Source organism: Ranitomeya variabilis, chromosome 4 (assembly GCF_051348905.1).
Source record: "Ranitomeya variabilis isolate aRanVar5 chromosome 4, aRanVar5.hap1, whole genome shotgun sequence".
Lineage (NCBI taxonomy): Eukaryota > Metazoa > Chordata > Amphibia > Anura > Dendrobatidae > Ranitomeya > Ranitomeya variabilis.
In genome coordinates this window covers 717,491,280-717,503,903 of record NC_135235.1, presented here as the reverse complement: position 1 = coordinate 717,503,903, position 12,624 = coordinate 717,491,280, and the positions used below count along the sequence as shown (strand labels likewise).

The following is a 12,624-nucleotide window of genomic DNA, read 5'->3' as shown; positions in this document are numbered from 1 at the left end:
TCCCTGTGCCTGATAGGTGGGGAATGAACATGGAATATATGTAGATATTAGAGGAATGAGCACATATCCCATATAAACAGGTGTATATTATCCCCTTCCTCGTAGGCGTCATGAAAACCCGTGCCAATCCGACCTATGACGCCTATGTGGCGTCATGGAAAGATCGCATCCCTGCAGATCGGGTGAAAGGGTTAACTCCTATTTTACCCGATCTGCAGGGAGAGGGGGAGTTGTACTTCAGCCCAGGGGGGGTGGCTTCACCCCCCCCATGGCTACGATCGCTCTGATTGGCTGTTGAAAGTGAAACAGCCAATCAGAGCGATTTGTAATATTTCACCTATGAAAATGGTGAAATATTACAATCCAGCCATGGCCGATGCTGCAATAGCATCTGCCATGGCTGGAGACCCCGATCTGCCCCCCCCCATCGCCCCCCCAGTCGTCCTTTCTGCCCCGATCTCCTGTCCGCTCCCCTCCTCCCTCCTGTCCGCTCCCCCGGTCCTCTTGTCCGCTCCCCCGGTCCTCCGATCCCCCCCCCCCCCCCCGTGTTCCGATCCCACCCCCCCATACTTACCTAGCTTCCATGTCCCTCCCGGTGTCCGGCCGTCTTCTCCATGGGCGCCGCCATCTTGGAAAATGGCGGGCGCATGCGCAGTGCGCCCGCTGAATCTGCCAGCCGGCAGATTCATTACAAGTACATTTTGATCGCTGTGGTAGCTTCTATCACAGCGATCAAAATAAAAAAAATAATAAATAAACCCCCCCCCCCCTTTATCACCCCCATAGGTAGGGACAATAATAAAATAAAGAAAATAATTTTTTTTCTTTTTCCACTAGGGTTAGGGTTAGAACTAGGGTTAGAACAAGGGGTAGGGTTAGGGGTAGGGTTAGGGTTACGGGTAGGGTTAGGGTTAGGGGTAGGGTTAGGGCATGTGCACACAGAGCGGATCGGCCGCGGATCCGCAGCGGATCGGCCACGGATCGGCCGCGGATCGGCAGCGGATCGGCCGCGGATCCGCAGCGGATCGGCCGCGGATCCGCAGCGGATCGGTCGCGGATCCGCAGCGGATTGGCCGCGGATCCGCAGCGGATTGGTCGCGGATCCGCAGCGGATTGGCCGCGGATCCGCAGCGGATTGGCCGCTGCGAATTCGAAGCAGTTTTCCATCAGGTTTACAGTACCATGTACACCTAAGGAAAACCAAATCCGCTGTGCCCATGGTGCGGAAAATTCCGTGCAGAAATGTCAATTCTTTGTGCGGATTCCGCAGCGTTTTACACCTGTTCCTCAATAGGAATCCGCAGGTGAAATCCGCACAAAAAAACACTGGAAATCTGCTGTAAATCCGCAGGTAAAACGCAGTGCCTTTTACCTGCAGATTTTTCAAAAATCGTGCGGAAAAATCTCACACGAATCCGCAACGTGGGCACATAGCCTTAGGGTTAGGGTTGGAATTAGAGTTAGGGTTGGAATTAGGGCTAGGGTTTGAAATAGGGTTAAGATTAGGCTTGTGGTTAGGGTTACGGATAGGGTTAGGGGTGTGTTGGGGTTACAGTTGTGGTTAGGGTTGGGATTAGGGTTACGGTTGGGATTAGGGTTAGGATTAGGGTTAGGGTTGGAATTAGGGTTACGGGTGTGTTGCGGTTAGGGTTGTGGTTAGGGGTGTGTTGGGGTTAGGGTTGTGATTAGGGTTATGGCTACAGTTGGGATTAGGATTAGGGGTGTGTTGGGGTTAGTGTTGAAGTTAGAATTGAGGGGATTCCACTGTTTGGGCACATCAGGGGTCTCCAAACGCAACATGGCGCCACCATTGATTCCAGCCAATCTTGCGTTCAAAAAGTCAAATGGTGCTCCCGCCCTTCCAAGCCTCGACGTGCGCCCAAACAGTGGTTTACCCCCACATTTGGGGTACCAGCGTACTCAGGACAAACTGGGCAACAACTGTTGGGGTCCAATTTCTCCTGTTACCCTTGCAAAAATAAAAAATTACTTGCTAAAACATAATTTTTGAGGAAAGAACAATTATTTTTTATTTTCACGGCTCTGCGTTATAAACTTCTGTGAAGCACTTGGGGGTTGAAAGTGCTCACCACACATCTAGATAAGTTCCTTCGGGGGTCTAGTTTCCAAAATGGGGTCACTTGTGGGGTGTTTCTACTGTTTAGGCACATCAGGGGCTCTGCAAATGCAATGTGACGCCTGCAGACCATTCCATCAAAGTCTGCATTTCAAATGTCACTACTTCCCTTCCGAGCCCTGACGTGTGCCCAAACAGTGGTTTACCCCCACATATGGGGTATCAGCGTACTCACAACAAACTGGGCAACAAATATTGGGGTCCAAATTCTCCTGTTACCCTTGTGAAAATAAAAAATTGCTTGCTAAAACATCTTTTTTGAGGAAAGAAAAAAGATTTTTTATTTTCACGGCTCTGCGTTGTAAACTTCTGTGAAGCATTTGGGGGTTGAACGTGCTCACCACACATCTAGATAAGTTCCATGGGGGGTCTAGTTTCCAAAATGGGGTCAATTGTGGGGGGTTTCTACTGTTTAGGCATATCAGGGGCTCTGCAAACGTAACATGATGCCCGCAGACCATTCCATCAAAGTCTGCATTTCAAAACGTCACTACTTCCCTTCCGAGCCCCGGCATGTGCCCAAACAGTGGTTTACCCCCACATATGGGGTATCAGCGTACTCAGGAGAAACTGGACAACAACTTTTGGGGTCCAATTTCTCCTGTTACTCTTGCAAAAATAAAAAATTCTGGGCTAAAAAAATATTTTTGAGGAAAGGAAACACATTTATTATTTTCACGGCTCTGCGTTATAAACTTCTGTGAAGCACTTGGGGGTTCAAAGTGCTCACCACACATCTAGATTAGTTCCTTGGGAGGTCTAGTTTCCAAAATGGGGTAACTTGTGCGGGAGCTCCAATGTTTAGGCACACAGGGGCTCTCCAAACGCGACATGGTGTCCGCTAACGATGGAGATAATTTTTCATTCAAAAAGTCAAATGGCGCTCCTTCCCTTCCGAGCCTTACCATGTGTTCAAACAGTGGTTTACCCCACATGTGAGGTATTGGTGTACTCAGGAGAAATTGCCCAACAAAATTTAGGATCCATTTTATCCTGTTGCCCATGTGAAAATGAAAAAATTGAGGCTAAAATAATTTTTTTGTGAAAAAAAAGTACTTTTTCATTTTTACGGATCAATTTGTGAAGCACCTGGGGGTTTAAAGTGCTCACTATGCTTCTAGATAAGTTCCTTGGGGGGTCTAGTTTCCAAAATGTGGTCACTTGTGGGGGAGCTCCAATGTTTAGGCACACGGGGGCTCTCCAAACGCGACATGGTGTCCGCTAAAGATTGGAGCCAATTTTTCATTCAAAAAGTCAAATGGCGCTCCTTCCCTTCCGAGCCCTGCCGTGCGCCCAAACAGTGGTTTACCCCCACATATGAGGTATCAGCGTACTCAGGACAAATTGGACAACAACGTCCCTGGTCCAGTTTCTCCTTTTACCCTTGGGAAAATAAAAAAATTGTTGCTAAAAGATCATTTTTGTGACTAAAAAGATAAATGTTCATTTTTTACTTCCATGTTGCTTCTGCTGCTGTGAAACACCTGAAGGGTTAATAAACTTCTTGAATGTGGTTTTGAGCACCTTGAGGGGTGCAGTTTTTAGAATGGTGTCACTTTTGGGTATTTTCAGCCATATAGAATCCTCAAAATGACTTCAAATGTGAGGTGGTCCCTAAAAAAAATGGTTTTGTAAATTTTGTTGTAAAAATGAGAAATCACTGGTCAAATTTTAACCCTTATAACTTCCTAGCAAAAAAAAAAAATTGTTTCCAAAATTGTGCTGATGTAAAGTAGACATGTGGGAAACGTTATTTATTAACTATTTTGTGTCACATAACTCTCTGGTTTAACAGAATAAAAATTCAAAATGTGAAAATTGCGAAATTTTCAAAATTTTCGCCAAATTTCCGTTTTTTTCACAAATAAACTCAGAAATGATCGACCTAAATTTACCACTAACATGAAGCCCAATATGTCACGAAAAAACAATCTCAGAATCGCTAGGATCCGTTGAAGCGTTCCTGAGTTATTACCTCATAAAGGGACACTGGTCAGAATTGCAAAAAACGGCAAGGTCATTAAGGCCAAAATAGGCTGGGTCATGAAGGGGTTATATTCCCTGAGCTTTATAGGTGGGGAATGAACATGGAATATATGTAGATAATAGGGGAATGATCACATATCCCATATAAACAGGGGTATATTATATTCCCTGAGCTTTATAGGTGGGGAATGAACATGATATATATGTTGACAATAGGGGAATGATCACATATCCCATATAAACAGGTGTATATTATATTCCCTGAGCTTTATAGGTGGGGAATGAACATGGAATATATGTAGATAATAGAGGAATGAACACATATCCCATATAAACAGGTGTATATTATATTCCCTGAGCTTTATAGGTGGGGAATGAACATGACATATATGTACATAATAGAGGAATGAACACATATCCCATATAAACATGTTAATTACTCCACTACAAATACTATATATTATCTTCATTCCACATCTATAAAGATCAGGGAATATAATATACACCTGTTTATATGGGATATGTGTTCATTCCCATAATATATTAATCTATATCATGTTCATTCTCCACCTATCAAGCTCATGGAATATAGAATACAGCTGTTTATATGAGATATGTGTTCATTTCCTCATTCTTTACATGTAATTCATGTTCATTTCATATCCAAGATGCAAAAGAAATCTATAACACCTTTTTATCTCTTTGGACTTATAAGTTATTATGTTCTTTCTTTTTATTTATTCCTTTTCTTCCTTCATTTTAGTATGTCCCACCAGCCGTATTCTGTCCACAGCTGTTACGTCACCCTTCACACCACACAGGGACCCAAAAAGAGTCTCAGTGCTGAAGGGGTTAATGTCCTCTGATCACAGTAATGGGGAATCTCCAGCACCGACTTCCACCTGCAGAGCCGCACTCCACATAGAGAATAATGGAGCCTCCAGCACCGACCTCCACCCGCAGAGCCGCACTCCACATAGAGAATAATGGAGCCTCCAGCACCGACCTCCACCCGCAGAGCCGCACTCCTATAGAGAATAATGGAGCCTCCAGCACTGACCTCCACCCGCAGAGCCGCACTCCACATAGAGAATAATGGAGCCTCCAGCACCGACCACCACCCGCAGAGCCGCACTCCACATAGAGAATAATGGAGCCTCCAGCACCGACCTCCACCCGCAGAGCCGCACTCCACATAGAGAATAATGGGGCCTCCAGCACGGACCTCCACCCGCAGAGCCGCACTCCACATAGAGAATAATGGAGCCTCCAGCACCGACCTCCACCTGCAGAGCCACACACCACATAGAGAATAATGGAGCCTCCAGCACCGACCTCCACCCGCAGAGCCGCACTCCACATAGAGAATAATGGAGCCTCCAGCATCGACCTCCACCCGCAGAGCCACACTCCACATAGACAATAATAGAGCGTCCAGAACCGACCTCCACCTGCAGAGCCGCACTCCACATAGAGAATAATGAAGCCTCCAGCACCGACCTCCACCTGCAGAGCCGCACTCCACATAGAGAATAATGGAGCCTCCACCACCTACCTCCACCCGCACTCCACATAGAGAATAATGGAGCCTCCAGCACCGACCTCCACCCGCAGAGCCGCACTCCACATAGACAATAATAGAGCGTCCAGAACCGACCTCCACCTGCAGAGCCGCACTCCACATAGAGAATAATGGAGCCTCCAGCACCGACCTCCACCCGCAGAGCCGCACTCCACATAGAGAATAATGGGGCCTCCAGCACGGACCTCCACCCGCAGAGCCGCACTCCACATAGAGAATAATGGAGCCTCCAGCACCGACCTCCACCTGCAGAGCCACACACCACATAGAGAATAATGGAGCCTCCAGCACCGACCTCCACCCGCAGAGCCGCACTCCACATAGAGAATAATGGAGCCTCCAGCATCGACCTCCACCCGCAGAGCCACACTCCACATAGACAATAATAGAGCGTCCAGAACCGACCTCCACCTGCAGAGCCGCACTCCACATAGAGAATAATGAAGCCTCCAGCACCGACCTCCACCTGCAGAGCCGCACTCCACATAGAGAATAATGGAGCCTCCACCACCTACCTCCACCCGCACTCCACATAGAGAATAATGGAGCCTCCAGCACCGACCTCCACCCGCAGAGCCGCACTCCACATAGACAATAATAGAGCGTCCAGAACCGACCTCCACCTGCAGAGCCGCACTCCACATAGAGAATAATGGAGCCTCCAGCACCGACCTCCACCCGCAGAGCCGCACTCCACATAGAGAATAATGGAGCCTCCAGCACAGACCTCCACCCGCAGAGCCGCACTCCACATAGAGATTAATGGAGCCTCCAGCACCGACCTCCACCCACAGAGCAACACTCCACATAGAGAATAATGGAGCCTCCAGCACCGACCTCCACCCACAGAGCAACACTCCACATAGAGAATAATGGAGCCTCCGGCACCGACCTCCACCCGCAGAGCCGCACTCCACATAGAGAATAATGGAGTCTCCAGCACCGACCTCCACCCGCAGAGCCGCACTCCACATAGAGAATAATGGAGCCTCCAGCACCGACCTCCACCTGCAGAGCCACACTCCACATAGAGAATAATGGGGCCTCCACCCGCAGAGCCGCACTCCACAGAGAATAATGGAGCCTCCAGCACCGACCTCCACCCGCAGAGCCGCACTCCACATACAGAATAATGGAGCCTCCAGCACCGACCTCCACCCGCAGAGCCGCACTCCACAGAGAATAATGGAGCCTCCAGCACCGACCTCCGCCCACAGAGCCGCACTCCACAGAGAATAATGGAGCCTCCAGCACCGACCTCCACCCGCAGAGCCGCACTCCACATAGAGAATAATGGAGCCTCCAGCACCGACCTCCACCCGCAGAGCCGCACTCCACATAGAGAATAATGGAGCCTCCAGCACCGACCTCCACCCGCAGAGCCGCACTCCACATAGAGAATAATGGAGCCTCCAGCACCGACCTCCACCCGCAGAGCCGCACTCCACATAGAGAATAATGGGGCCTCCAGCACGGACCTCCACCCGCAGAGCCGCACTCCACATAGAGAATAATGGAGCCTCCAGCACCGACCTCCACCCGCAGAGCCGCACTCCACATAGAGAATAATGGAGCCTCCACCACCTACCTCCACCCGCAGAGCCGCACTCCACATAGAGAATAATGGAGCCTCCAGCACAGACCTCCACCCGCAGAGCCGCACTCCACATAGAGAATAATGGAGCCTCCAGCACCGACCTCCACCTGCAGAGCCACACACCACATAGAGAATAATGGAGCCTCCAGCACCGACCTCCACCCGCAGAGCCGCACTCCACATAGAGAATAATGGAGCCTCCAGCATCGATCTCCACCCGCAGAGCCGCACTCCACATAGACAATAATAGAGCGTCCAGAACCGACCTCCACCTGCAGAGCCGCACTCCACATAGAGAATAATGGAGCCTCCAGCACCGACCTCCACCCGCAGAGCCGCACTCCACATAGAGAATAATGGAGCCTCCAGCACAGACCTCCACCCGCAGAGCCGCACTCCACATAGAGATTAATGGAGCCTCCAGCACCGACCTCCACCCACAGAGCAACACTCCACATAGAGAATAATGGAGCCTCCAGCACCGACCTCCACCCACAGAGCAACACTCCACATAGAGAATAATGGAGCCTCCGGCACCGACCTCCACCCGCAGAGCCGCACTCCACATAGAGAATAATGGAGCCTCCAGCACCGACCTCCACCCGCAGAGCCGCACTCCACATAGAGAATAATGGAGCCTCCAGCACCGACCTCCACCCACAGAGCAACACTCCACATAGAGAATAATGGAGCCTCCAGCACCGACCTCCACCCACAGAGCAACACTCCACATAGAGAATAATGGCGCCTCCAGCACCGACCTCCACACGCAGAGCCACACTCCACATAGAAAATAATGGAGCCTCCAGCACCGACCTCCACACGCAGAGCCACACTTCACATAAAGAATAATGGAGCCTCCAGCACCGACCTCCACCCGCAGAGCCGCACTCCACATAGAAAATAATGGAGCCTCCAGCACCGACCTCCACACGCAGAGCCGCACTCCACATAAAGAATAATGGAGCCTCCAGCACCGACCTCCACCCGCAGAGCCGCACTCCACATAGAGAATAATGGAGCCTCCAGAACCGACCTCCACCCGCAGAGCCGCACTCCACATAGAGAATAATGGAGTCTCCAGCACCGACCTCCACCCGCAGAGCCGCACTCCACATAGAGAATAATGGAGCCTCCAGCACCGACCTCCACCCGCAGAGCCACACTCCACATAGAGAATAATGGGGCCTCCACCCGCAGAGCCGCACTCCACAGAGAATAATGGAGCCTCCAGCACCGACCTCCACCTGCAGAGCCACACTCCACAGAGAATAATGGAGCCTCCGGCATCGACCTCCACCCGCAGAGCCGCACTCCACATACAGAATAATGGAGCCTCCAGCACCGACCTCCACCCGCAGAGCCGCACTCCACAGAGAATAATGGAGCCTCCAGCACCGACCTCCGCCCACAGAGCCGCACTCCACAGAGAATAATGGAGCCTCCAGCACCGACCTCCACCCGCAGAGCCGCACTCCACATAGAGAATAATGGAGCCTCCAGCACCGACCTCCACCCGCAGAGCCGCACTCCACATACAGAATAATGGAGCCTCCAGCACCAACCTCCACCCGCAGAGCCACACTCCACATAGAGAATAATGGAGCCTCCAGAACCGACCTCCACCCGCAGAGCCGCACTCCACATAGAGAATAATGGAGTCTCCAGCACCGACCTCCACCCGCAGAGCCACACTCCACATAGAGAATAATGGAGCCTCCAGCACCGACCTCCACCCGCAGAGCCACACTCCACATAGAGAATAATGGGGCCTCCACCCGCAGAGCCGCACTCCACAGAGAATAATGGAGCCTCCAGCACCGACCTCCACCTGCAGAGCCACACTCCATAGAGAATAATGGAGCCTCCGGCATCGACCTCCACCCGCAGAGCCGCACTCCACATACAGAATAATGGAGCCTCCAGCACCGACCTCCACCCGCAGAGCCACACTCCACATAGAGAATAATGGGGCCTCCACCCACAGAGCCGCACTCCACAGAGAATAATGGAGCCTCCAGCACCGACCTCCACCTGCAGAGCCACACTCCATAGAGAATAATGGAGCCTCCGGCATCGACCTCCACCCGCAGAGCCGCACTCCACATACAGAATAATGGAGCCTCCAGCACCGACCTCCACCTGCAGAGCCGCACTCCACATAGAGAATAATGGAGCCTCCAGCACCGACCTCCACCCGCAGAGCCGCACTCCACATACAGAATAATGGAGCCTCCAGCACCAACCTCCACCCGCAGAGCCACACTCCACATAGAGAATAATGGAGCCTCCAGAACCGACCTCCACCCGCAGAGCCGCACTCCACATAGAGAATAATGGAGTCTCCAGCACCGACCTCTACCCGCAGAGCCGCACTCCACATAGAGAATAATGGAGCCTCCAGCACCGACCTCCACCCGCAGAGCCACACTCCACATAGAGAATAATGGGGCCTCCACCCGCAGAGCCGCACTCCACAGAGAATAATGGAGCCTCCAGCACCGACCTCCACCTGCAGAGCCACACTCCATAGAGAATAATGGAGCCTCCGGCATCGACCTCCACCCGCAGAGCCGCACTCCACATACAGAATAATGGAGCCTCCAGCACCGACCTCCACCCGCAGAGCCGCACTCCACAGAGAATAATGGAGCCTCCAGCACCGACCTCCGCCCACAGAGCCGCACTCCACAGAGAATAATGGAGCCTCCAGCACCGACCTCCACCCGCAGAGCCGCACTCCACATAGAGAATAATGGAGCCTCCAGCACCGACCTCCACCCGCAGAGCCGCACTCCACATAGAGAATAATGGAGCCTCCAACACTGACCTCCACCCGCAGAGCCGCACTCCACATAGAGAATAATGGGGCCTCCAGCACCGACCTCCACCCGCAGAGCCGCACTCCACATAGAGAATAATGGGGCCTCCAGCACCGACCTCCACCTGCAGAGCCGCACTCCACATAGAGAATAATGGGGCCTCCAGCACCGACCTCCACCTGCAGAGCCGCACTCCACATAGAGAATAATGGAGCCTCCAGCATCGACCTGACACGCAGAGCCGCACTCCACATAGACAATAATGGAGTCTCCAGCACCGACCTCCACCGGCAGAGCCGCACTCCACATATATGGCTGCTCTGATGAGGTCACAGGAGAGGAGGAGTCAGGAGTCATATGATCAGATGCCTCAGGCAATGTGCACAGGTAGGAAGGCGGATTTGATAAATCTACAAGGCAAAACCGCTGCGGTTAGCCCTGCAGATTTATCGCGGTTTGTCTTGCGGTTTCTGCTGCGGGTTTACTCCTGCACTTGTTTTAGTATAGTAAAAATATTTAAAAACATTACATTTAAAACATTTAAAAATAATTAAAAAATGGTTATACTCACCCTCTGACGTCCCGATCTCCTCAGCGATGCACGCGGCGGTCTGGTTCCAAAGATGCTCTGCAAGAAGGACCTTCGTGACGTCACGGTCATGTGACCGTGACGTCACGGTCATGTGACCGTGACGTCATCGCAGGCCCTGCTCGCATAGCAACCCTGCGACCGGAAGGCCGCGTGCAGCGCTGGGAGGTGAGTATATCATTATTTTTTTATTTTTATTCTTTTTTTTTTACACAAATATGGTTCCCAGGGCCTGGAGGAGAGTCTCCTCTCCTCCACTCCGGGTACCATCTGCACATGATCCGCTTACTTCGAGCATCGTGGGCACAGCGGGAAGTAAGCGGATCAATGCATTCCTATGTGTACAGAATCGCAGCGATTCTGCACAAAGAAGTGACATGCTGCGGAATGTAAACCGCTGCGTCTGTGCGCGGTTTTTCCCGCAGCAAGTGCACAGCGGATTGCGGTTTCCATAAGTTTACATGTAACTGTAAACGCAATGGAAACTGCTGCGGACCCGCAGCGTCAAAATCACTGCGGTTCCGCGGTAAAAACCGCAACGTGTGCACATAGCCTCAGTGTATGTGTATCCCGATTGTAAAAGATGTTTTTTGCTGTTATTGTGAACAGTTAAGCAAGTTAAAGATGAAACATTTCTTTTGTATTTTAGGGATAGATAGATAGATAGATAGATAGATAGATAGATAGATAGATAGATAGATAGATAGATAGATAGATAGATAGATAGATAGATAGATAGATAGATAGATAGATAGATAGATAGATAGATAGATAGATATTGGCATTTTTTACATTTTAAAAAGTCCAAAAAGGAAAAGGCGGTGATGAAAAAGTTTGGGCAGGCTTGGAGATGTGTGCGCTCAGATAACTGACCCAGGTTTCACACCTTAATTAGCTTGTTAGGGTTATCGCTTGTTCACTATCATTGTTAGGAAAGGCCAGATGATGCAAATTTCCCAGCTTTGTAAAAACCCAGCCTCCTCTAACCTTGTGCCAAAAAACAGCAGCCATGGGTTCTAAGCAGCTGCTGAGCTCTCTGAAAATGGTGGAGGCCACAAAGCAGGAGAAGGATATAAGAAGCTAGCAAAGCGTTTTCTTCAAGCTAAGTCCTAAATGTAATTTAGAAATAGCAGTTAACAGGAACAGTGGAGGTCAAGATAAGGTCCGGAAGACAAAGCAATATATTTCTAATATTAATTCACCAGTAATGGAGAATCTCCAGCACCTACCTCCACCCGCAGAGCCGCACACCAGGTATACGGCTGCTCTGTGCGCACAGGACCTGTAGTGAGGTCACAGGAGGGGAGGAGTCAGGGGTCACATGATCAGGGGCCTCAGTGTATGAAGGACTCTGCTGTGCTGGTTGTCATGGTGCTGGATGAGGGGAAGTTTATGTGTGGGGTCAGGAGGGGTTTACAGTGTGGATGGAGCAGAGCCGTGTGTGTACGAGGTGTACGGAGCGGAGCCGTGTGTGTACGAGGTGTACGGAGCGGAGCCGTGTGTGTACGAGGTGTACGGAGCGGAGCCGTGTGTGTACGAGGTGTACGGAGCGGAGCCGTGTGTGTACGAGGTGTATGAAGCGGAGCCGTGTGTGTACGAGGTGTACGGAGCGGAGCCGTGTGTGTGCGAGGTGGACGGAGCGGAGCCGTGTGTACGAGGTGTACGGAGCGGAGCCGTGTGTGTACGAGGTGTACGGAGCGGAGCCGTGTGTGTACGAGGTGTATGAAGCGGAGCCGTGTGTGTACGAGGTGTACGGAGCGGAGCCGTGTGTGTACGAGGTGGACGGAGCGGAGCCGTGTGTACGAGGTGTACGGAGCGGAGCCGTGTTTGTACGAGGTGTACGGAGCGGAGCCGTGTGTGTGCGAGGTGTACGGAGCGGAGCCAGGTGTGTGCGAGGTGTATGGAGCGGAG

The 12,624-nt window shown here is 51.3% G+C and overlaps 1 protein-coding gene across 4 annotated transcripts in view; it reads right to left on the bottom strand.

Moving 5' to 3' along the window:
- Positions 1–11,996, bottom strand: part of LOC143766581 (uncharacterized) — a 250,057-nt gene extending 238,061 nt beyond the window's left edge. For 2 of the 4 annotated variants that reach the window (XM_077254361.1, XM_077254360.1), the window contains exon 1: positions 6,433–6,454. Coding sequence is in view for 1 of the 4 variants with exons in the window: in XM_077254359.1 (XP_077110474.1) it covers positions 7,349–7,375 (27 nt within the window). In the remaining 3 variants the exon portion in view is untranslated. Of the gene's footprint in view, positions 1–6,432; positions 6,455–7,348; positions 7,418–11,942 lie in introns of those variants that run through there. The other 2 variants (XM_077254358.1, XM_077254359.1) reach the window with 2 other exon arrangements.
- Positions 11,997–12,624: the final 628 nt, after the last annotated feature.